Genomic DNA, 26,368 nt, shown 5'->3' on the forward strand with positions numbered 1-26,368 from the left:
GCTGCCATAGTCGCACGTCACTTCTCCAGCTAGGAAAGGGTCGCGGGGCTATGGCTTCTTTAGCCCCACACACGCTCTCCCAGCTGAAGAGGTGGCGTGAGGCTAAAGCGGCTCCTGCCATAGCTGCGCGTCACCTCTCCAGCCGGGAGAGGGTGGCAGAGGGGCTGCTTTAGCCCTGCGCGCGCTCTCCCGGCTGGAGAGGTGACAGGTGGCTATAGAGGTTCCTGCGCGTCACCTCTCCAGCCGGGAGAGGGTTGCGGGGGGCTGCTTTAGCCCCGCACGCGCTCTCCCAGCTGGAGAGGTGACGGGCGGCTATAGAGGTTCCTGCTATAGCCGCCCGTCACCTCTCCAGCTGGGAGAGGGTCGCGGGGGGCTGCTTTAGCCCCGCGCGCGCTCTCCCGGTTGGAGAGGTGATGGGCGGCTATAGAGGTTCCTGCCATAGCTGCGCGTCACCTCTCCAGCCGGGAGAGGGCCGCAGGGGGGCTGCTTTAGCCCCGTGCACGCTCTCCCGGCTGGAGAGGTGACGGGCGGCTATAGAGGCTCCTGCCATAGCCGTGGCGTCACCTCTCCAGCCAGGAGAGGGTCGCGGGGCTATGGCGCCTTCGCTCCATAGGATGCACACACATTTCCCCTTCATTTTTGAAGGGGAAAAAGTGCGTCCTAGAGAGCGAAAAATACAGTAAACCATGTTAACCATGCCTGCATATGCTTTATTTTAGAAACATAGGAAGGGGCCTCAGACCATTTGTCCATCTAGCTCAGTGTTGTCTACACTGACACTTTGGGGATTCAGACTGGAGATATTCTCATCCCTATGTAGAGATGCAGGTCATTGAGCCTGGGTCCACCTGCATGCAGTGAACCCCATTTTGAATAATTGCTCTGTCAGCAGGGGTGGGGCAGTCAATGCAGTGCAATCAAACCCCCCTAGATGCTGGAATTCCCACCCTAAGCAGCGCCTGCAATTTCACTAGACATTGGCCACATGTTTTGAAACCTGTTGCCTGGGGCCTAAAGGGCTAGAAACCTGCTTCTTTTATGTTCCAAAGTTCTCAGAACACTGGAACTAGGGAAGTTGGGTCAATGCTCCCATTTGAACCTGTTGCTTTTGGTTCTGTACACTCACTTGCCTTTACAGCTTTCCTCTGTCTCCATTTCTAAAATCATACTACCTAAGAACACAAAGAAAGAAAATGATAAATACACTCACCATTGTCATTGCCTTGCTTAATTTCCTCAGCGGTCCGATCTATTAGCACATACAGTGACCAAACTACGCAGGTAATAGCAATAATGTGGAATGTGACTGAGCAGACAATCTTCCTCCTCTCACTTGTTGTCATCTGTAGTTTTTCCCACTGCGAATGGCAAACAGAAATGGTTGGGTTTGCAGGCGTTCTTATGTTACTAAACTCTCCCCACCCCGCTAAAATTAGCAATGAGGATGACTTAATTTTGAAATCTCCTACTTGTTCTCTAAAATACAGGCATTCAGGGCTTCCTTAATTGAAGGGAAATAGCAAAATTAATAAAATAAGCTCAATTTTGGAGAAAACCCATGATGTATTTTATTCAAGGAAGGCACCCTTTCATTAGTTTTGTGAAGTGCCGAGCAACTGTTTAAAAGTTTCCCTGTCCCATTAAAGACTAGTAGCAACTACCAGCAAAATAATATACTGTATGTGCAGTTTGATTTTGAAGAGAGAGTTATGCCACTACAGGCACTCTTGAAATGGGAAAGTTTGTCTCCTTTTAAAGTGGTACAGTTTTTATTGGGACAGAACCAGGCCCATATTGGGCGACTCTGAAATCTCTTGCATGTATTTAAAATGTCTGCTGGCAGGTATAGAGGCCTAATATACACAAGGAAACCAAAGGCCTCTAAGGAATTCTTGAGTAAGACACTCAACCATGAATTCCAGTGGAGTTCAGGGTGAATTCAGACATCATGCTAATCACATGGTTGGTTCCTTCTCTGCTTTTAACAAGAAGTAAATATCAACTGAAGGTGTAGGGTCTTATCTGGATCATGCCCATGGTTTGCTCCCATTGTAGTCTTAATCTGGATTGCCTTCCTCCCACAACTGCTATTTAGTAACAAAATAAGAAAGCAAGCGAGGGCCAATCATGCAATCTACTTTGTCCCTTAGCTATCATAAGGAAATTTGAATTAACCCAATAGTGGGCCTGAAAACTTAAGCAAAAAGCATTTTCTTCTCTAGATCAAATGTGGATTTTTAGCCTCATGCAAATCATGTTTTCCTCTTTCATAAGTAGATTAAAATACTGAGCTGTTGAGGCTTTTCAACTTTGGAATATTACTTTTGGATCTCGTTAAAATATCTCAAGTGCTGGAGAAATGCAGTGCAACGCTGCCACCTTCCTGCTACATGGCTGAAGTGCATGTTTGAAACAACATTTTAATGTGCGCACTGCATTTCTTTCAAAATGACTCCAAATAGTTGATAAGGCCAGAAGGGAAATAAAAAAGCAAACTTGGAGAAAGATGAAGAAATAAGGTGAGTTTTGCATGCCAACCAAATTGCTTCCAGCTTCAAACGGAAGTTGCACACATTGTCATAAGCTGCTCATCTTAAAATTGCTTTTTACAATATACAGTATTGTGATGTTTCCAGTGCAGTATTGCCACACTAAAGTCATAAATATTTCTATTTCTCTTATTTGTAACAAGTTACAGCCTGCCTGTCTTTTAATACTATTTAAAAGAACGCCATCATTGAACAATGATGTGTGCCCCTGCCCCCATGGCAAAAGAAAGGAAACAATGGCTGCTTAAGACAGAAGTGATTACGAGCTTTGACACACAAGCAGAAAACAAGAGGCAATAAGCAGAACCATTTACCCGAGATGTGCCAGTAAGGTGTTAGAGGTACTGTTACATTAGAACTCTAGTATCAGATTAGACCCTACACCTTCAGTTTAGCCACTATGGGAACATCTTTCGGCTGAAGAAGAGCAAAGGATGGGGATATACTTTATATATCCCAACAGGATACCAAGTCAATTATGCACAGAAGCACAATACATTTATTTGGAGAATTTTTGGGGGAGTGGGCACAGCACACTGCTTCTTTAAAAGATGTGCAAGTGAAAGCGATCAAAAATCATAAGAATGACTTGCACTTTCTTCATGCTCACTGCTACTAGCAAGTTCAAACTTGGAAAGAAAAATCAACTTAATGATGCTTTTGTTTGGTTTGCCTCCCGCTTTTTCATATTTCTTGAATTTTACATTTTTAAAAAAAACCAAGGGACGAGCACAAGTGCTTTTTTTTTTCAAAAAAAATGTTTAGGGGTACTGTCATTTTGACTCAAGAAAATCACCATTTTATAGTTCAAAATGGGGGGAAATACAGTAAATGGACAAAAGTACAAAGATTAACATAATGTTTGGGGGTATGTATACCTCTGCGTCCCCCCAGAAATAAAGCACTGGACATAGTAATTCATGCATGCCCGTCCATCCCCCCATTTAGGGTATTTCTTTTATAATTTCATAAATATCATGCCACTTAATGGTTGGGCAGCTTACCGTATATCCTGCCTTTCCAAGGTGTCTATTAATGGTGTGTAAAGGAATGCAACCATTGAACAACTCAAAAATTTAACAGACAGATTAAAACACCAAATAACTACCTTGTTGGTCAGAAAGTCTCATGATCACAGTCTGCTGTATTCGACTTCCTCATTCAAACCAAGTGCAAACTAAAGCTTTGTGGGCAAAACATTGCAATAAAGGAAAATGAGACTGGGACAGATGAAGGAAAAAGTGAGAGCGTGGGATAGCATAGCTCTTGGGGAAGGGAAAATAGCTAAAGAGTCATGGGTGCAATGGAAGGAGCAATAGCATTGACAAAAGTACTAGAAAGAGGCAAATGGGGTGGAAGCTGGAAGCAGAAAATGCATATGCCTTCCCATAGTTATTTGACTGGCCACTTCAAAGACAGCTTGCTGAACTAGGTAGACAATTGGCCTGGTCCAGTTTGCTCTTCTTATGTTCCTAAAGAAAGAGCTAAAAAGCCACACCAACAGGGAACAAGCCAGGAAGAGAAGGAAGAATAGAGAGGGAACATATTATACCAGGTCAAGACTTTGTCTGTCTAGCCCAGGATTGTCTACTACTTGATTATTTTGATAATTTGTAATTTCAGGTTATCTAAAGGGGTATACTAAAAAAACTCAGTACACTCAAGCTAGAAATTAGTTACAACTATAAAATCACAATTCAATTAAAATGCCTGCAGCAATAATAATAATAATAAAAAAGGTCTTCAGTAGACACCAGAAGTTCCACAGGGACAGGACTGTCTGACCTCACCTTGAAGAGTTTTCAGCCAGAGCTATACCTAAACATACCAAGGACAGAACCTGGTACCTTTTGCATACAAAGCAGATGCTCAGCCACTGAACTATGACCCTGGTCACTGATGTCAGATTATTGCATTTTCTGTTGCAGAGAGTCAAAATGAGAATAAAAACATGGATTTTTAAAAAGTAAGTTTGCAAGCGTAGAAATGTGTCCCACTTTGCTGAATTAATTGCACCTAGTTATATCACAATCCAGACATTCCAAATTTCGATAGTGTTATGGTTACATTGAAATGTTAGAACTAGAAGTGCAATCTGTTAGACACTAGAGGGTAGCAAAGAACTGTACAAAAGATGTTCCATATTCTCAGTGATTTAAGCACAACCATGCATGCCTAGATTAATGTTAAAATATATTTCTTAGAATACTGTATCTAGGCTCCCCCCCCCCCTTTTTTGCAGACTACATAGGATTACAAAAACAGAGTAACTGAAAAACAATCCAATCAAAAATAGCATTGAATAACTTCAATAGTATTTAAAGATAGCCACTAAATAAAACAGCCTAAAAATGGAAATTAAATGATACCACTGAAAGAAAACCTTCAATTTCAAAAACAACATATATTTATAGACTGGTTGTTCCATCTGCCAATTTTATATTGTTTTCATTTTCAATTATCAGCTCTGTCATTAGACTAAAAGCAAAAAGGGAATTATATTGAACACCATATAGTTTTGACACTGCATTTCATTTTGGCTTGAGCCTTCTATAAAACATGAATCCAAACAGCTGTACCATCATTAAGCAGAGTACATTTCCTATTATTTAGGCTTGATTTCCATAGCTGAAATTTAAAATTCCCATACTTTCAAGCAGCTGGCGTTCTTGTTCAATCATACATGTGCCCGTGATCAGATGGGGAAATGTTTGTGCAAAGCAGGTCATGCTCTGATTCTTGTGATCACACCAGCTGGGGAAAGTGAGGTACAGCCGAGAAAATGGCTGATGGCTTTCTCAGTCTGCAATTTAATTTATGCCGTTTCCTGCCACAATTGTGGAACAGCACTTTTGAAATGAAGTGGAATCAGATCATGTGAAACAGTCCTAAAGATTCTGCCTCATTAGTTTTCTTCTGTACTATTTGTTGACACATTTCCACAGAATCTGGGCTTTGCTTTTCTCCCACACTGCTTTAAATACAGGATGCTATCCCACAGACACTGCTTTTGCTTCAAGAGGCTCAGCATCTCTAAACTTAACTAAGAACATCAGGAGAGCAACAGTGCAGTAGATTCCTCTAGCAAGTGATGAAAAACATTTTTAGTTTGCCTTGGGCAGTCAAGCTCACAGTGGTGGTCTGCATAAAATAAATTCTTATATTTAGCTGCCGCCAAAGCTACTACAGTGTGGCAGCTAGGAGAGTTTTATTTATTTTCATTTATTGAGTTTCTATACCACCCTTCTTCTGAAAATCACAGGGCAGTTTACATCTTAAAAACACAAAATAAAAACACATGAAGTCTCCAAAACACTTGACTATAAACTTGTTGCTGTTATTTATATAGTGCTCTCTTACCCAAAGGCTCCCAAAGCAGTCAACAAAATATTAAATAAAAATAGTAACTAAATAAATACAACATAAAACAGCAAAATTACTAAATGACCACCACTGCACCTAGGAGCAAGCCCATGCATAAACAATCACCCAAGGGAAACTGCCCTTAGCCTCATCACATCCCCCCTCCCAGCTAGGAATAATCTGGGTGGCCTTACACAAGTCACTGTCTCACAGCCTTAGTTGGCAGCATAGTTATAATAGCCTCCTTTACAGGGTTGCTAAGGTTTGTGGAGAATGCTCTTAAAGCCCTTTGGGCACTTGGAAAAGTATAAATGCCAGGCATTGTTATCTTATTCGTGCATATTAAGCTTGCCAGACACTTGGTGGCGAGGCCTCTCGAGTGTTAATTCTGCTGAAGATGCACGCCTTTAGAACAGGTTCTTTCACCCCAAGTCACTGCAAAGTGACTGTCCAAAGCAGCATTTTGCAATAAACTAGCCCCACTCAAACATCCAGGGCATGCGATGATAATTCAGTGAATCGGGAGAAATCACTCAGCCTGCCTCTATTGTCATGCCTATGTTGGTTCCTCCCCAACGCTATCCACATGCTTAAGAACATGGCTGCATGGGGCAGGCTGCCAAGACGTGTAAGCTCTCCCCATGAGTTAGAAACTTGAGCGCTCAGGGTTCCAGCTCACAGGGACAGCCTACTCATATCATACAGAGTCAGTAGTCTTTATACTGCGTCAGATCACATGCATTGTCTATTTTGACTGGCAGGCTCTCCAAGAGTTTTGTAATCTTGCCACCTGAGATCCTTTTAAGTGGACATATCAGGGCTTAAACCTGGGGCTTACGGCCTGCAAAGCATTCACTCTATTAGACAGCTGTTTAAAACAATCATGTTTAGATTCATCAAGCAAGCTTCCCCAGAACCACAGAGGCATCCTCTTCCCTTTCAAAATATGTTCTGAATTGGTGCAACAGAAAAGCAGTTCAGCATAGGCATTTCTTCATCAATGTTGTATAGCAAGCCTCCTGCCTCACGCACATGATCTCCATCAAGGCCTCCCGTAACCTCCAGCTAAATGAAAAGGTTTGGCTCCCAGTAATTTACGTACTCCTATAATTTTGCATCTAATTACAAGCTTCCAAACCATATGCTATTTACATAGACAATTTTGTCATTTAGAGATGCAATCAGTCTGTGTGTGAGAGAGGGAGAGGGGAAGAGAGAATATAATTAAAAGTGCAAATGTAGAGACATTTCATAACTGTAGTACCCTAGAACTGCTTGCAACAGGGGAAAACATACCTTTGTAGTGAGCTTCAAAAAGAATGAAGATGATAAAGAAGGCTCCTCAGAGCGCAAGAAATTCAGTTATCTGCTAGCAAAGGAGAAATGACAGCTCCAGGTCAGTTAGTGTCCTGAATGCTAGTGCCATTGAAGCAACTCAGAGAACTGAGTGGTTCAAAGGGGACATTCTAGGAATGTAGTGCATGATCACATAGCAAAAGGGCAAAAGATTATGGCATCTGGATTTTGTCACATTCCCAGGCTTCTAGTCAGGGAAGTCTGAGAAAATGTGTTAACAAATAGTAAAAGGTAAAGGACCCCTGGGATGGTTAAGTCCAGTCAAAGGTGACTATGGGGTGCTGTGCTCATCTCGCTTGTCAAGCTGAGGGAGCTGGCGTTTGGCCACAGATAGCTTTCTGTGTCATGTGGCCAGCATGACTAAATTGCTTCTGGCACAACAGGACACTGTGACAAGTGCCAGAGCGCATGGAAACCCCATTTACTTTCCTGCCATAGCGGTACCAATTTATCTACTTGCACTGGTATGCTTTTGAACTGCTAGGTTGGCAAAAACTGGGACCGAGCAACAGGAGCTCACCCCACCGTGTGAATTTGAACCGCCAATCTTCTGATCAGCAGGCCCCAGAGGCTCAGTGGTTTAGACACAGCGCCACCCAAGTTCCCAGAGAAATAGGACAGAAGTCTGTTATAGACTGTGGCCTGGTTCATGCATCATGCTAAAACAAGCCTCAGGTTAGCATGAACATGTGAGCTTCGAGATAAGTGCACAGCAGCTTTGCTCCTCCCTGCCCCCCCCCCTTTATATAATTTTTTAAAATTGAAACTTTTCAAAATTTAATTTAAAAAATCAAACTAAATGAAAAGAAGGAACAGAGAAAGGGAGGAAGGAAGTTAACAACAAAAAACGGAGAGCCCTCTGTCAGAGGTAGATCTTAACCCTTGTCCCACACAAATCGGGGTGGACCATCCCAGCTCTCACCTGGGAACTTTCCTTTCTTCCCCCCGCCAAATATCTTCCATTCCCTGCCTCTCATGCAGGGTCCATCATCAGATACCCACCACCTTCCTGTCAGTATCCTCATTAACCCTGAATAGAGGACATTAAAACAAACAAGTTCATGTTGAGCAAAGCAGCTACAAGCTCCTCTCTGGGAGCCTGGTATTCACACCAAGCTAAAATTTGGCTGTGTGCATGAGGCCTGCGAAATTCACCAATGACTCGTTAGCAGTCTTGTAACAGTGCTGATTTCCCGCTGTAGAGATTTGCTGGATTTGTTCTTCCCAACATGTGATCATTGGCAATTGCCTCTCACAGCCCTATAACTGAAGATGCAAAAATCGAAAGTGTTCCGACTTACTGGTCACATTTTCTACATATAAGGAAATGGATATAATTAACTTCCAATCTATATACCTGCCAACATTTCACAGATGCACAGTTGTGGTTCTTTGTTAGCTCCAACTTTCTTAATCATTGTGTTATACATTTTCTCCACTGTTTAAAAATGGAAAGAGAAGGCCACTATATTTCTAATTAGATTTCCTCAGGTGCAATTAAATACACTCATGGTAGCAGGAAAAGCACAGAACCTTTCCAGAAAACTTTGCAGAGAGTGACATGCAGCCTCTTTCTCCATGAATTCAGAATGCAAGCCAAAAATATATCAGGTAAATTATGAGAAGCAAGGCTTTCATTACATTTTTCTACTGCTGTTAAAGCTGTTGAAACATCAGGTGTGACCTACATTCTGTAGGTGCATGCCATTCCCTTCCATGATTTGTAAACCTCTTTCTTGGTGGCAAACAGATCACCTCTACTTGTGTAGGTCCTGAGAGAGGCATGCTATCCCACACACGGTGGGGCCGACTGCAGACAGAGAGCCTTTATGGCAGAGCACAGTGTGAACCAGCCTGCACCTAAAACTGAGATCTGTGACCTATTTTTGTGTGTGCAAATGTGTGCCATGGAAAGCCTGCACTGTAAAAACTAGTGGGCATGATCATCTATATACAAATTGGCAATAGCTGTCTGTTTATTGCTAAAAAAAATAAAAAGGCTGTATCAGGACTTGTTTCCTCAAGGCATCACAACCAGATTTAAATGCTGTAGAATTAGTTTAACTTTAAAAGCCTTAATATACACACCTTCCCCCGAGACTCTAGCTGTTCTCCATAACAACATGATAGCCAATAAAGAAAAGGGAAATATTGTGCATAACGGTTAGGTATTTGACCTTATGTATTACCAGGAAAGACAGTGATTTAAGGTGGGCCATGTCTGAGGCACAGTTTACTAGTGGAAAGAAAACACTGAAGCTGGTTGCCTTGACAACGTGCCGCAGCGGTGCTGAAAATTAAAGGAAACATAGGCCTCTCTGTCATGGGAAAGGCTTGCAAAGCATCCACCAAATTAGGTTAAAAGAAAACTAATCCTACAGCAAATCAGTGTTACCTGTCCTAAGCAATATCAGCCATCACTTTTTATCATGATCCTTGTTATAAAACTGATGGGAAATCAGAGTGATTTATATAAGCTAAAGGTAATAGGCAGAGCCACAACAACAAGAATACATTATGGTGTTGAGAGCTCAAAAGTTTCTGATTTCTCCCAGGAAATTGTGCAGGTCACTAGAGGTTCTTTGTGGAACCTACAGTGCTGAGGGAAAAGGAGAGAATTCAAAGAGGGACTAGTTTAATTTCTCAGCAGCATCTCCCATAGCTCTCCCTGCAGGGAATACTGCTTTCAAGAGCCAATACTGCACGGCATGGTTTTAAATAATGAGAGTAAATAAGAAAGATCAAAGTGAAGCTATGTTTTAAAACAAGACATCAATATCATTCAACAGCCTAGTTACTTTGTAGCTCACAGTATCCAAAGCCTAATTTTCTCTGTAAACAGTGGATTCTGAAGCAGACTCACCAATATATCCGTGCATTCCTGTTTTATTTGCTACTTAAATATATTACTGACTTCAGGGCATTAATTGAATCCCGTTTCAAACAAAGCATGCTATCAAGCTATTTGAACCAAGGAGCCAGATATTTCAAATATCTTTGACAGAATCCTTTGATTGAAAGTATTGTTGTATGGCTTTCGGCAGGGAAAAAAAAATTAAAAGCCCCATTGATTTCAGCAGGACTTACTGCTATGTAATGGACTGCAGCTCTGGAATGAAAAGTAACTCTTGGCATAACACTACATACCTGTATAGATAATATAATGTTCCTAATTGGTTAACTGTGGTTAAACAAAAAGAATTATGGACTCCCTCCTCACCACCATCGCTCTTCCAGAAAACCAGTTCCTCCACCGTACCCATGTGTGGCTAACTGCTTCTAATGCAGTCACATAGGTGGAACTAACTAGAGTTTCTATTTGGCTTCAGATCTGAAATAGCTTTCATTGGTTTTAGATAAGCTAAAGGGGAAACATTTGGCTAGCTTTAACCATGATTAATGTTGTCAATATGATTAAGCATGATTAGGCCCAGTTGGAGGAATTCCCCAAAGCTGAATTGGTTAAGATGTTACATCAGCCCAGTCAGTAAGCTGGTATCGTCAGGGCTGGCCCTCTCATCAGCTAAGTTGAGTCTCTTGTCTTGAGAGGATGGCAGATTGATGCCCCCAATGCATTCACCACTGCCTCCCCCTGCCTGCAGGGCTACCAAGCACCATGGCTTGCTTTCTCATGCTGCCTTCCAGGCTGTCTGGCCCCTGGTCGGTTGTCAAGTGGCTGATGACAGCCGCCTAGGACTTCAGGAATGCCAACACCAGTTTGCCACTGCAACAAATTGGTAGTGGACCTCCTAATGTGCTCTCTGGGTTACAACCTTTGCCTTGGCCTATTGTGAACAAAGCTGCCCAGAGAGTGCCTGTTTAAAGTTTACTACTACTACTACTGTGAAACTTTAAACAGTATTTGCTACTGCAGCCTGCCAACAAAGATTCTGAGATCACCTTACCCACAATGCCATGCTTCACCTTCCCAAACAGGGTTTAGGAGCAATCCTGTATGACCCAGTAGGTATAACTGAAGAGTGGGATTTCTAATTACCGTATTTTCCCCTCTATAAGATGCACTTTTCCCCTCCTAAAAAGTAAGGGGAAATGTGTGTGTGTCTTATGGAGCTTCAGGGATAGCCGCCCGAGGCCTCCTGAGTGCAGCGGGAGCGCTCTCGCTGTGCTCCAGAGGCTTCACGTTGCTTTTGCTGAAGCCTCCTTCCGTTTCTCCTCCCGCTTTGCTGAAGAGGCGCTGAGCAGAGAGGGAGAGAATTTTTTTTTCCTTGTTCTCCTCTAAAACTAGGTGCGTCTTATGGTCGGGTGCATCTTATAGAGCGAAAAATACGGTAATGTCTGACCCTAAAATATAAGCTAAAACATTGGGTGTAAGTGGGAGAAAAATGCTTGCTCACGTAAGTCAGCTTTAAAAGCTATTGCGGATTTGGGGTTGTTTTTTGTCTATGAGTCAGCTGCCTGTGAAGTCAGGACGTCTGATACTGTTGCATTGCACTGCCCCCTAGAAATGAACCAGAAAGCCCTTGCAGACAGGGACCTCTGCGTGTACACTGCCATTCCTAAATTTCAAAATCTATGGGTCATCATTCAAAGGAAAGAAATATGCTCATATTCACCCCTCCCGAAAGACTAAGAAAAACGGGAACAATGTGTTTCAAAAGAAATATAAACCTCAGAGACCAAATGTCTATAAATAAATAAAACCAAGGAATTAAATAGGCAAAGTCATTTGAAAAGTAGTCATAGCAAAAAGCTTTGGGGAAATCTCTGTTTGGAGATACATTACTGTGTTTATGTACATTTTAATTCTCTCATCCATTCCATATGGATCACAGTAGCATGTTGATTGCCTTTATATTTTTATCATGTTTCACGCTTCAGATACCAGATTAAATATACATCCGGTTCTCAGTTATTTTTTAAAAGGGGGAAATAGTTTCTCTCAGGAGTGCAGAGATATCCCACGATGAAAGGAGGTCAACAAAAAACAACACTAAAACAAATGAATTGTATAATTTAGAATCTCTGCACTGCATTGCAAATCTACTTTCTAGTTTTCAAATACAGAATGGGAAAGCAAATTAAACTTCTTTAAAGCCATTAATAATGGTAATAAACACGGGAGAGGGGAAGATGATAATATACAGCAAACACTTTTTCCTCTATAACCTTGCTCTTCCACTGCTGTCATCAGTGCTTGCTCAAAAGTACCCCTCTGCTTTTTGAAATGTGATTGGTAGGGACATGGAACAAAGGCTTTCCGGCTGCATTGTCCATGCTGCGTGACTCCCTATCCAAGATGGGCCAACTGGCCTGCTCTTTACTGGTGTTTGGTGTATTGTTATGAACTTTTGTTTGCTGTGTCTTTGGATTGATTTGATTTCATGGCATTGTAGAATTGTAGAGTTGGAAGGGACCCTGAGGATTATCAAGTCCAATCCCCCTGCAATGCAGGAATATGCAGCTGTGCCATATCGGGATCGAACACGCAACCTTGGCATTATCAGCACCACACTCTAACCAACTGAGCTATGCTGCAAGGGTGACAACCAGCCTTTTGGCCACACACCATATTGAATGAAAGGTAAATTTCACATTTGATCAAATCTGTACACTAAATGGAAATTTAAAGTTAGCATTTGATGAGTACATCTGATCAACATATATGAATTTGAAAGCTTAATGCTTCATAGAATTGCAGAACTACAAAGTTGGAAGGTACCACAGAGGCCCATCTAGACCAATCCACTGCAGTGCAGGAATCCTGCCCACAGCTGTCCCTGGGTGGGCTCAAACCAATGACCTTCTGGTTAACAGCCAGATATCCTGACCCATTGCAGTTCATCAAAGACCTCCTTTCTTATTTCTCTATGAAAATATTTATGTCTTTCAAACCCACTGAACCCTAAGGTATGCCCAAAACATCAAGTTTGAAAACAATGTAATAAATAAATATAAAATCTATTGAATAATAGAACAGAAATGTAGATTCCTAAAATCACAGAGCAGTAGGGGGAAAATAAAGCAAGACAATGCTAGTTCACTACAGCTGCTTTTAAGACTTATCCAGACCCAGCTCACTTTCATAGTTATTAAGGACAGATTTACCTGATGTCTTCAACTTTGTTGAAATTAAATGAGATAGGCATGTATTATTGGTTTGAGAGATAAAAGCTCAGAAATTACATTTTTTTCCACCCATCAATCTTGCTAAAATAAGTTCCTTTTAATGGCAAGCCTGTATGTGTTGTAACTAGAAAAGCAGACGGTATGATAATAATCGGAGCTTAGATTCAATATAATTAACAGTTATAAGAGAGCAGCACTGGGAATGTTACAAGGATGTTATAATAAAGCCAATCACAGCAGAAACAAACTTCAGTAATCTGGGCACAAGAAATAGGATATGCAGCATTTCAGCTTTCATTTTCTGCTGCACACCTAGAATGTTTTTGTACAGTACCAGACACTGAACTTTCATGCATAATTGATCTTTTTGGAAAGATACAGCTTTTCCCACTTTAAAACAGGAAATATTTTTAGGCCCCAAGGCTGAAAAATACAATGATCCAACCTGTAACACCAGGGAAATGTGATCCTGACAAAGGACACTATCCCATCACTAGACTCAACTGCCTGTCTATTCAGCTTCTGTGCATGGAGTAGAGGCTGGGGGATGCAACATGAAAAGCAGAATTTTGCAAACTATATATTATTTTAAGATTTCCCCAATTTCCCCTCTCATTGTGAATGATTTATTCTCCTTCTACCAGTCACACAGATAGAAATGTATTGAAGCTGCACACTCTGACCACTGGAAACCTCAAGCAAGTCCTTTGGCTTCTGACATTTCACTAGCTATTGCTCACACACTTTCAAGCATATTTCGCAATAAAAGAACTAGAGACATCCTTTTTTAAACATTAAAGCCCGGAAACTTGGGGATCTTGATCTATTATTCCTGGTGAATTACACATATGGCTGGTTTTCTGGTCGTCTATGGAATTATGGCATACATACAGGGTGTGTTTGTGTGTATAAGCAAACCTTTTATTAGCTTTTTGGTGTGTCTTAACTCTGCAAAGTGCATAATTATTTTCATAAAATAATTTTCATATATTTAATTAATTCAAGTAAGCAAGAGCCTGCCATTTGCAAACTTTGGAATTTGGCGAAAAACTTTAGAAGTCAAATTCAAAAACTGGAGAAATAGTGCTGATGTGGAAACCCTCAAATAAATATGTGATTTCTGAAAGCCAAGGGATCAGTCTGTCCTCTTGAGGATTATCCTATGGATGAATGATATCTGGTAATGGTAGCAATGTAATTAACAAGAATAATCATGTCTATGACTTTTAGATAATAACGTTAGACTCACTGTACAGTATGCTGTGAACAGGATAGAGAGGAGGACAGGACACAGGTGTGCTTGGCAAGGAGTTAAAAGGTTAGGAGTAAAATGAAAAAAGAATGAGGAACAGGGCCAAGGACAGTGAACTGAAGGCAGGGGGCCCAAAGTAGTGGCTGGGGGATGGGTCAGTTATATGAAGCCAACTGCATATAAGGAAACTGAATACATCTGGGGATACAATGTGGCAAAACAGAGTAGACCATCCATGGGCCAAGGACTCCAAAATAATTGAACTGGCGTGATTTGAAAGTGAGGGAGACTTGACTTCCACACTGATTTCAGCAAAGCAGCAACTGACTGTTCAAGATTTGTCGTATGTACTTGATTAGCTTAATACAGAGTCTCAATCAAGGTAACCGGAAATGAGCAACCTCAGAAACTGTAATACAGTGCTTTGCGTTAAGCATATGCATAAGAAATATGCATCGTAATATTCCAGCGGAAGGAAATTAAAAGAAATAGCAGTTATAAGATGACAAAGCTGAAATACGAGAATTGATATAGCCCAAGATCGATGGTGTTGTAAAATACACACTCACAGAGCTGCATGCATCAAACAAAGCAGAAGAAAGGATGACCTAGACTGGAAATGTTAACTTCAGCTTTGCCAGCTCACATCGGCTGGATTTAATTCTTAGCACCGTACCTTTCGAAGAGGCTTGAGCTTGGTCTCCATTATGAAGTCATACTTGCAGAGTTCACAGCAGCGTGTGTCTGAACTCTTAATCCATTGATGCAGACAGGCCTGATGAACAAAACGCAGGGTCCCTGTGCAGCGACACGGTGTGATGAGGGGGCTTTCGTCATCTCCCTCACAGTGACAGATCCTGACAGGAAGGACAGCAACAACGAGTGAGCAAAGGTAGAGTTTATTTGCACTGCCTTTCATACCAAGGGTTGACATTCAAAACACTCTGAAAGTGCTCAACCTTTGAGATTAGATCTGAGAAATGTATTTCTTTTCCTGTTTGTTGCTTAGTTACTATATGTTCCATTTTTAGCATTACTCAGACATGGAAACATACAAGGTTTCCCCAGTGACACATATCAAACTCTCCTTCTCCCACCTTAATATTTATATAATATGGCTAATTGAACCCAGCAGCTCTGGGCTTGTATGCTCCTTCTTGCATGGCAATTCCATGCTTCCTACTTTGGTTCGCAATCAAACCATAGTTTAATTTGCTGGCTCAGAAAAATGGTTAAGTGTTGTTTTTTGTAAACTAGAATAGGAACTACCTTGCATAGCATCACTGTGCATGATTGAGATGGGGTAATAGGAGGGAATATTGTTGGCCCAAGGCTCCTGACAGCTTGTTCATGGAACCTGATTTTGATGTTCCACTGTGTTCAATAGGATTTACTCCCTAGGACCAAAGGCTAACTCTCCCACTTAGATAAATGGTACCTAGATGTGTCCTTAACTGGACTGAATCCTGCCTACTGTTGAAAATTAAGTTCAATACTCTTTAAACATAGACAGTTTACACTAGAATTCTATGCATGCTTACTTGGAATTAAGCATTAACTGTGTTCAGTGGTATTTGCTGTCATGCAAGTGCGTACAGGATTGCAGTTTATGGCTCTTGAAATTCCAAAGCATATTGTAGTCATACGAAGGAAATGCAATCTGCATCTCATCTGTTTTTGTGCTGAAGTTGCAACAGCTCTGAGTAAGATGGAATCACTTTCAAAGATGGGCTATTTTCACTCAAAAATGTAAATGACTGTAACTGTAAATGTGCATCCAGTTTTAATTTAGGGGGAAAGTATGGCCCAACTATTTGGTTGTGGTCCTGTAGAAGTGCATAGGTTCAACTGAGAGTGAGTATTGTGTGGTGGTTAGTGTTGAACCAAGACCTAGGAGATCAGGGTTGAAATCCCAACACAGCCATAAAACCCAACACTACCTCACAGGAAAAAACAGGGATGAGGAGATCTATGTGCACCACCTTGACCTGCTTGGAGGAAAGTTGGGATATAAATATAGTAAAATATAAATATATGGGATTTATGAACAAGTAACCATGGACACAATCCAGTTCTCATGAGCGCAGTAAATGGACTAAGTGGTATATAGCGGGGGGACGGAGTAAAAAGAGAGCAACAAGTTCCCACATGGCCCTAGCCAAATCCATTACTACCCACCCCATCGAGAGTGCCTCATCCTTTAGAAATAACTTACCAAAAAGTGGGGAAAGAGGGAAGCAAGTTTTCCTTGGCATACAAATGCATTTTCCGACTGATCCTGTTCCTTAAGGGCAGCATTGAAGGAAACAGTTTCCTGTCTGGAAACTGTTTCCTTCAATGGTAGGAAATAGTATGAAGCCCATGTAGGATCAACACATAAATCCATCATCAATCTACATAGGGGTTTCACTCTGTTTCCAACATAGAAAGTGTTTTCAGTGCAGGAAATCTGTAATGTGTGAAGCAACCCTGAGTAACAAAAAAAAAGAATAGTGATATGTAAGGCAGTAACACCCCTAGCAGCTAATTAACTTTTGTGAGTGTCCTCATGATTTCGCCGGTGCTCCAATAGCAATTTCTAAGTCATACCCTTTGCCAGTTTAGATAAAACTTTTATCTCACTGTAAAACATTACACGAAGAGAGCAACATCATTTTCTTTTTAAATTAAAGCCATTTCCCAAAGGGGAAATACAGGGCTTTGTTCATTTTAATCCCAGCTATATATAATTTATTTTACAGACTTCAGTGTTTAAGCCATTTAGAATTTAGACAAATAAATTGGGTACCCAGGAGTCCTTTTCAACCACTGTCAGAATTGTTTTGAATTTTAACAGCTAAAATATCAACCTAAAATTCCACTGGGATAGACAAATAAAACGACACAGCCACTTTGAACACACAATGATTCTTCAACAGAAACACTTAACACAAAACACTGAGTGAATTATAAATTAAAAACGTGTAATGAGAATATTGAGTGCTGTGGCAATAGAAATAATGTCCAGAGGAAATGATTATGGAAACAGCTTTAAACATATTAAGCGCTCTTGTCTTCTGTTTGTTTTTGCTCTGTTTGTAATTTATTTCCCTATAAAAAGATTGGTTGATAATGATGGGTTTGCCTAGGGACAGAGAGAATAAATATGTCTGTGCACGGATGGAGCATGCGAAGGATAGTGGGAGAGCTTGAACCGCTTTGTGTCCTCTTGACGAGTTCCTTCTCCACCAGTACTGAAGACTTGATGTAGCCAGAGCTACAGAACCAGGCTGCTTCTGTGCATCAGGTTGTATAAATAAATGCCCTCTTTGTATGCATCAATAAGAAATCTTGGGAAGGTTACAGCTACCAGGCCTCCTCCACTGTTTGCAGTTCAATGCTGGACGTATACCAACCCTAAGAGCAGGAAAATAAATACTATACAAGGAGTCATGCCCCTGTGCCAGCAGCTACTGCTTCTAGAGAGAATTTGCTTGGGTGTCACCCGCTGAAAAGGGTAACATATGGTTAGCAGATTTTTTTCAATGAATCTGGGGACACTTTTTTTTTTTTAGCTGAGTAGCAACAGGGAGTCAGTAGTGGGGATGGTGAGGCAAAAGACCCTGGGCCCAAGCACGCATGCATATTGTATAAAGGTGCAAAGCCCTTCTTGTCGCACTTTGTGAAACATAAGCTTCATCCTGTCGGTATCTGCTCACAACATTCTTGTGTGTGTATTCTTAAGCCCTCAACCAATATGTAATTGATTACTGTTTTAAAAACGCACAGTTTTGCTCCTTCCTTTACACAGAAATGACTGGTGTGAAATGATTATGTAATTAATTAAATTCATAACTCAAATAAATAAATAAATAAATAAATAAATAAATAATATCAAACAGCATTTAGCAGGAAGAATAACAGTACTTGGTAGACATGGAAACAGCAGGTTGTGATGAAGATGGGTCAGAACAAAAACCACTATCTTCTTACACTCCTGTTTTGGAGTTTGCTTAACACTTAGTGTAATGGTTCTAGGGGTTGCTCGTGCATAAGCCGGTGCTTATCTCCCCGGCTGGGTGCAAACACCTGGCTGGGTTGCCAAAGTGAACCTTTTCTGTCCGGACAGCCACTCACCCGTGGCTGACTCAATCGCTGGCAGAATCCATCAGTGGGCATTTCTTAAACTTCTTCTAGCAAAGAAGCTCTTTGACGCCTAGTCTCCTCCTCCTCTCTCTGCGCGAAAGCCTTCTGCGCAAGGAGGGCGTGGGCAACAGAGGACCCCTACTCTCCCCACTAGTCCCAGGCAAGGAGTCATGGGACCGCCTCGCCACTTCCCCCATCTGCCCCCCTTCTCCACTGGTGCTACGCTGATTCTCTTCCCCAGAAGATGGGCTGCTTCTCCCGATCCCTGGATGCTCTCTGGAATCCCTCTGGCTTTTGCTCTCCCCCTCCGGCACTGATGGCAGTTCCCTGACACTTAGCAATGGGATTAAAGCTGGCTATTATTTATTTATTTATTTGAAAAAAAGAAGAATGGATGAAATCCATGTCTGAACACAGAAGTATAACAGAACTCTGAACATAATCACGAAGGATCTCAAAACAAGAAAAAGGCATTCAGCTATTTTTGGTGACCTGATCTCGGGCTTTTGCTTGGACGTTTCCCATGCATGAAGTTCCTTTGCCACATGTCTTGATAAACTAGGAAGTCAAAAGGTTATAACAATAGCCTGCTGGATCAGGTCAGAGGCCTATCTAGTCCATAATACTGTTCCTGCATTGGTCAGTCATATGCCCATGCTAAGCCTGCAAATAGGGTCTGGGTGCAACTCTCATCTGCAATTCCCATTAACTGGTATCATCTCTGACAGTAAAGGAAGAACATAGTCATTGTGGCTAGTAGACACTTTCACAGAGAATCAGACTAACTAACCGGTTTCCTGTTTTATCCAAACTGGGAAGCTATGGTTAACACCAAAATGTTAAAAACCAATTTGAAGTTGGTTAATGATCCTGGCTTCTTTTGAAGCTGGAAGCATAATCAGAGACCTGGCTTATCAAGGGATACCACTAAGGAAGGACAGAAGGGCAAAAGACCTTTTCATTTCTCATTATTAAGATGAGAACAATTATCCAAATGTAGCCTCTATGGCCTAATACCTGTGAACCACAGCATTTTGGTTTCAGTTACATGAACATTGTACTCGAACATTTCCACCCCTATCGTTCAGCCTGGACACTGAGATCCAGCTCTGAGGGCCTTCTGGCAGTTTCCTTCACTCAAGAAGTGAAGTTACAGGGAACAAGGCAGAGTAGTCATGCCTGTCCTGTGGAACACCTCCTGTCAGATGTCAAGGAGATAAACAACTACCTGGCTTTTAGAAGACATTTAAAGGCAGCCCTGTATAGGGAAGTTTTTAATGTTTGATGTTTTACTGTGGTTTCATAGTTTGTTGGAAGCCACCCAGAGTGGCTGGGGAACCCAGTCAGCTGGGCAGCATGTAAATTAAAATACATATAATATTGTTGTTGTTGTTTTGTTGTTGTTGTTGTTGTTGTTGTTGTCAGCATGTAAATTAAAATACATATAATATTGTTGTTGTTGTTGTTGTTGTTGTTATCCCCCTCCTGTTTCATGAGCATGCCAGACAACTGTTGTAGGGTGGAGATTTAACCTGTCACCATGATCTTCAAGTCACCAGTCTATGAAGTAATGAAACTGTTTCATCAATTTATATTCTGTTCTTTTTTTATAAAATGGTTGCTTTCTTTTTTTAGAGTGTGTTCTAAGCCAAAAGGTTCAAAGTTAAGAGGAGGGCCAAAAGTTAATTTGGCGGTTAAGAGGAAAATGAAGCCTCAAGATAAAAGGAGGGTGGGCAGCCTAACCAATTAGGGGAATTGGACTCTATCCTCCCCCCAGTTGAAATAATGTATTTAAGCAGGGAGTTGAAGCAAATTAGACAAAAGAAAAGCTGAACTATAAAGTTATAAAACACGCTTGCAGCACTGTAGAAGAAAGAAGCCATGACAGAAGGCCACAAATGGAACAAGAAGCAGAATTCTGAGAGAACTGGTTAAGTATTGGCTTAGTGAGGCAAGCAGCCTAGTATACGTTTAGCTTATTTTGCTCTAATGGGGAACTGATTAAACTATTTTTAAAGTTTTAATCTTAAAGATCCTCTTTAAAAAACTGCTGACTTGCCAGTCTGCTTCGGTAAAAACCACATTTGTTTGCATTTAAATATGGCTGCTATCTTCTTATTCATGCCATACTTAATTGCCTTCTCACTCCAGCCAGTATTGAGAGCTGGCTTGGCCAGTTTGAAAAAGAGGCATGATTAGTAGAGACAGCGGTGGAAAAGGATATCTGCTTGGTGGCAAAGGCAAAGTTAGCAAAGAGGAGGAACTGCGTTTGCTGGCTTGCCTTCCTTCCTTCCCTTTCAAAATGCAGGCTAAACCTCATGCTGTCACAAATTCCCATTTCAGGTATTTGAATAAGAAGGGGGAGGGAAATTAGGCAGGTTGTTCTAAAGTGTGTGTTTGAAAAAAAGAAAAGGGTGTAAGATCAGATCCTATATACTACAAAATCTTAAGGGTAAACAGCTGATTCAAGCAGGGCTATGAGAAAATGTGTTTTAAAAAAGCAAACCAAAATTGACTAATTTCCTCCCAATGTGAAGTAGCTCTAAATGAGTTCCTCCTCACTATACATACATCAACATATTTTATGATGACAGAAGTATAGCCTGACTCAGTAGATGACTGAAAAGCATCCCCTGTTGTTCCAGTCACTTCGTTCTCAGATACAACAAATTTGCATTCACAAAGTACATGGTTCTGTTTTCAGTAGTCTATGTACTACACTGCTATTGTAACGTACGGAAAAGCCTTTATGGAAGACAAATCCCTTTCACCTGACCCCTACAACTAAGTTTGGAGAATATCAGACCAGGCCTATAAATACACTGAGATGGCAAATACACCAGCAGAATTCTCAACTCTATTCCACAGCAGATCCAGTTGACATAGTATATTTGGACTTTCAAAAAGCTTTTCATAAAGTACACCACTAAAGACTCCTGAGTAAGCTTAGCAGACATGGGATAAGACATGGGTAGGCAAACTAAGGCCCAGGGGCCGGATCCGGCCCAATTGCCTTCTAAATCCAACCCACAGACGGTCAGGGAATCAGCATGTTTTTACATGGGTAGAATGTGACCTTTTATTTAAAATGCATCTCTGGGTTATTTGTGAGGCATAGGAATTCGTTCATTCCCCCCCCCCCCAATATAGTCTGGCCCCCCACAAGGTCTGAGGGACTGTGGACCGGCCCCCTGCTGAAAAAGTTTGCTGACCTCTGGGATAAGAGGAGAGGTCCTCTTGTGGATCAGGAACTACCGTATTTTTCGCACCATAGGGCGCACCTGACCATAGGGCGCACCTAGTTTTTAGAGGAGGAAAATACGGAAAAAAATATTCTGAATCAAATGTTGCACTAAACTATTTAAAGCAGCAAAGCGGGCGGCTCCTGTCCACTTTGCTGCTTTAAATTGAGCCTCAGAGAAGGGTAGGAAGGGGAACCATGGCTTATCTAAGTCCAGTTAATAATGCTGAGCCTGACTTATGGCCATCGAGATTAGCCTGACCATCTCAGTGGAAATCTGGGGAGGCTGAGGTGGACTTTCAGTGGTCAAAGTGTGGTTGTGTCTTCCTGCCCGGCCTCTATTTCCTGCCCTCTTTCCCCCCTGCACCCCTGCACCCTGCTTTGAGGAAAGGAAGCGGAGCCATGGATCCTCTGCTCGCAACTGCAGTGGATTCCCTCCACTTCGAAGCAGGAAAGTGGGAGAGGAGCTGCTTACACAAGTGTAAGCTGCTCCCCTCCCACTTTGCTGCTTCAAAGGGAGCCCGGGAGAAGGGAATCTGCTGCATTCGCCAGCAGAGGATGCATGGTCCCCTTCCTTCCCTCCTCCGTAGTTGCTTTGAAGCAGGAAAGTGGGAGAGGAGCTGCTTACACGAGTGTAAGCTGCTCCCCTCCCACTTTCCTGCTTCAAAGCAATCAGGGAGGAGGAATCCACTGCAGCCGTGAGCAGCGGAGGATCCATGGTCCCCTTCCTTCCCTCCTCCTTAGTTGCTTTGAAGGAGGAAAGTGGGAGAGGAGCTGCTTACACAAGTGTAAGCTGCTCCCCTCCCACATTGCCGCTTCAAAGGGAGCGCGGGAGGAGGGAATCTGCTGCAGCTTCCCCCACCTCCCGCAGAAGCCGTGCGCTCTTTAAAGGGGCTGCGCGGCTTCTCCTGGCTTTTCTGGGAGGTGTGGGGATTCCCCCACCTCGTAGAAAAGCCCGCAGGAGCCGCGCAGCCTTTAAAGAGGGCGCCGCTCTTTGGGGCTTTTCCCCGAGGAGGGAGAACGGACCGATGCGGCCAGTCAGTCCCTTCTCCCTCCTGAAGAAAAGCCCGCAAGAGCGCACGAAGCTTGTGTGCAGCTCTTGGGGGCTTTTCCCGCCTGCCTCCCGCTTGCATTCGCTCCATAGGACGCACACACATTTTCCCTTGCTTTTTAGGAGGGAAAAAGTGCGTCCAATGGTGCGAAAAATACGGTAAATAAGCAAAAGGAAGTAGATAGTAGGAATATATGGTTAGTTCTCCTGATGGAGGGATGTAGAAAGTGACGCCCCTCCAAGGACAGATACTTTTAATTCATGGATACAGCACAGAGTCAATTCCTGGAATAGCCAGGCTAGTTTCCTGGTGAGGTAATAACCCTTTAAGTATGGGCCATTAAGAGAACAGTCTCCAAGGGCTTTTAAAAAGGATTGGATGATTGTGCCTATTAGCCACAATGGTTATTTCCACCTCCACTGTCAGAAGCCAGTATGGCTCTGAATACCAGTTGCTGGAAATCACAGGTGTGCAGAGTGCTGTTGCAAAAGCTATATTCTCTGCTACTGAGCTGCCAGTATCTGGCAAGATACTGAGCTGCCAATACGTGGGTCCATTATACCCAGCTGGAACCATCTGAGCAAGTAGTGGTTCTCTAATCCAACTGCGCAGCTTTCAGGTGGCTCTGCTGGATTTCAAGATAGCCACTTGTCCCAAGTATGTCGCAGCAGTAGCACCATTGTTCAAAAGGTTAGTGGCAGATTATGTGCAGTTCTGCATTAACCACTTAACAGTATAAATAAAATATGGTTGACGATGAGGGACAATCATTAATTGATGCAGGACTAAGTTCTGCACCCAGCACTCTTTTCACATTCACAGATTAGTTAATTGATTGATCAGTTTTACTGAAAGGTAGCAACAACAGGAAGAAGCAGATGTAATGGGACTGTTGCCAGAGTCTATTTAAAAAAGGTTGTTTCCTGGACTCCTGACACTTTACCTGTCTTTTTAAGAAGTATGCGTACCCTTTTAGTTTTGGTATGCAAGTTAAATTACCCAGTGTTCAAATGAGACAGTGTAGTAGATAATCTCTCTTTTCTCAATGAATATTTTATTGCATTTTTTTTCTTTTTTTCGAAGAAAATGATGACTATCAGAAAAGGGACTACAAATTGGCTTTTGACTCAATGCAGGAATGTATCACTAAAGTAAAAACAGGAAAGCCTGTTTTTAGCTGAATCAGTATTATTGGGTCATAAATCTCTCCTACTTGTTCTCTGATAGTTTAACAAGTAAGATAGCTTACTGGTGATAAAAATTAGCATGCAGCAGTTTTTGCAGCATTTACTCTTCATGTACTTACTACCTCTCGGTGTGATACATTTAGGAATGATTACAAGATATATATCACTGTCTTGGAGAGCTCAGTTTGTGTGCCAGCATGGAAAAATAGTAGTCTAATTTTCATTACAGCTGAAGAGACAGAAAACATAAATGGAGGCCTGCTGGATAAAACCAAAGGCCCATCCAACCCACCACACTGCTCTTGCAATGACCATAGACAAATGCCTATGGGAAGTCTGCAAACAGGATGTGAATGCAAGATGTGATGTTGTCATGCAACACGAACACATGCTCCAGGAAGGTTGGCCAATCATAGCTTCCAGGTTTGTGATACCCATCACCTCAGGAGTCACCATAGATTCAACTTTTTATCCACAATGATTATTTCTATCCCAGTCCATCAATATATGGCCAGTCAAGTCCTCACTATATATGAGGTCCAGATGATATTAGTTGCACACTTCCTGTAGACATTGCTATATGTACACTATGGTAGATTACAGCTGTGACACAATTAGGTACACAGGCTGATGCATGCAACTAAATCTGTCGGCTCATAAAACATTTTAAAGCAATCACCATGAAATGCAAAATCCCTACAGAACTCTGCTTTGTGAATGAGTCCCTCGTGGGCGTATCTCCAAGGCCCCACATAACTGCCCCCTTTTTAAAAAATCACATTGCCCCAAAAGGTGCACATGGTCTGAGTTATAAAAAGAAAGTCATGCTTCACTTGGTAGGCTTTGATCATGCCTATGTCTTGGTGATAGGGAGAAGACAGGCTAAGATCTACAACAGGATCTGCTGCCCCTGTGATCCTGCTGCCTGAGGCAGTCGCTTCATCTTGGCTCATAGGTGAGTCAGCCCTGAGCTAGAGCATAATTGCTTGCGGTCTCAGGGAAAAGGAAAGCTGATTCTAGCACAGGCACAATTGTTAAGATATATCAGGCAACTGTTTTTCCTTTATATAAAGTAGTTCTAACTGATTGATATTTTCACATTTGCCAAATTTCTATATTTCGAAGGCAACTGGTGCAATCTCTACATCCAAAAAGTAACAGCTGATTTTGAGCCTTATCCACTTATATGACTCAAAACATTTCCTCATTTCAATTCCACTTATGCACACTTCTGCCTAGGTCATCACAAAAGAAAGCCAGCAGATCTTTTAGCAACATGTAAGGACCAGTCACACAATAATTACGTGGACCATTTACCCAAGTCTAACAGAATTAATGAACTTTATATATTTATTGCGGCACGATAAGGGAGTAAAACAGGGATCTTGTGATATCTGCTGCTGTTGCTTTTCAGCGGATTTTAATGTTGCTTATTGTTTGATTAACTGTTGGTTTTTTTTGAAATTGCATTAAATTACTGAAAGCTGCCTTGAGTAGTACATGGGGACTAGAAAGGTGGGATAGAATTTTATTTTATTTTTTAAGAATAAATAAGACTGGAGGAAAGCTTATTATCACAAATCTCCAACAGTAACTAACTGGATCAGGGGCAAAGGACCATCTAGTCCAGCATCCTGCTCTAACAGTTGCCTATGGAAATTTTGCAAGCAGCAGCTGACTGCAATAGTAGTCTTCCCCCTTCTGATTTCCAGGAACTGTTATTCAGAAGCATATTGCCTCTTACAGTGGAGGCAGAACTGTAGCTATCCTGCCTATGTTCATATTATTATACAGGCATAATAACTTGCATAGTGCTACTTAAAACTATAGATTGATGACTTAAGCCTAGGAAAGTTGGTATTATCATATATAGGTTATAATTCATATCATCAGGAGAACATATACTTTTCAATGCAATAGTGTTCTTGCCATGCACACAGCATCTCAAAAATCCCACCCCAACATAAAAGAAGGAGCATCTGAAAGAGGATTCTATATCCTATTGCATTTTAACAACTTTTTAAAAAATGACCCAATATCATGTCTCAAGATGGTTTTTGTGATTCCAAGATTAAAGTCTGTATGAAACCCAGACTACCTGCTGCTGTTTAGTTGCTAAGCATGCTTCTTATGTATCTAGACACCAAAAGCAGTAT

At 41.8% G+C, this 26,368-nt stretch overlaps 2 protein-coding genes across 11 annotated transcripts in view; one reads left to right on the top strand and one right to left on the bottom strand.

Annotated features, from left to right (window-relative positions):
- Positions 1–1,205, top strand: part of TMA16 (translation machinery associated 16 homolog) — a 28,332-nt gene extending 27,127 nt beyond the window's left edge. For both annotated transcript variants that reach the window (XM_083457630.1, XM_083457629.1), the window contains exon 8: positions 681–1,205. The gene's annotated coding sequence lies outside the window, so the exon portion shown is untranslated. The remainder of the gene's footprint in view (positions 1–680) is intronic.
- Positions 1–26,368, bottom strand: part of MARCHF1 (membrane associated ring-CH-type finger 1) — a 116,168-nt gene that overhangs the window by 4,796 nt on the left and 85,004 nt on the right. For all 9 annotated transcript variants that reach the window (XM_083457378.1, XM_083457374.1, XM_083457381.1 and 6 more), the window contains 2 exons: positions 15,284–15,464; positions 1,211–1,358 (listed from right to left, as the gene is read on the bottom strand). In XM_083457378.1, the coding sequence (XP_083313504.1) occupies positions 1,211–1,358; positions 15,284–15,464 (329 nt within the window). The remainder of the gene's footprint in view (positions 1–1,210; positions 1,359–15,283; positions 15,465–26,368) is intronic.

This window comes from Podarcis tiliguerta (assembly GCF_965153285.1).
Source record: "Podarcis tiliguerta genome assembly, chromosome: 9".
Classification (NCBI taxonomy): Eukaryota; Metazoa; Chordata; class Lepidosauria; order Squamata; family Lacertidae; genus Podarcis; species Podarcis tiliguerta.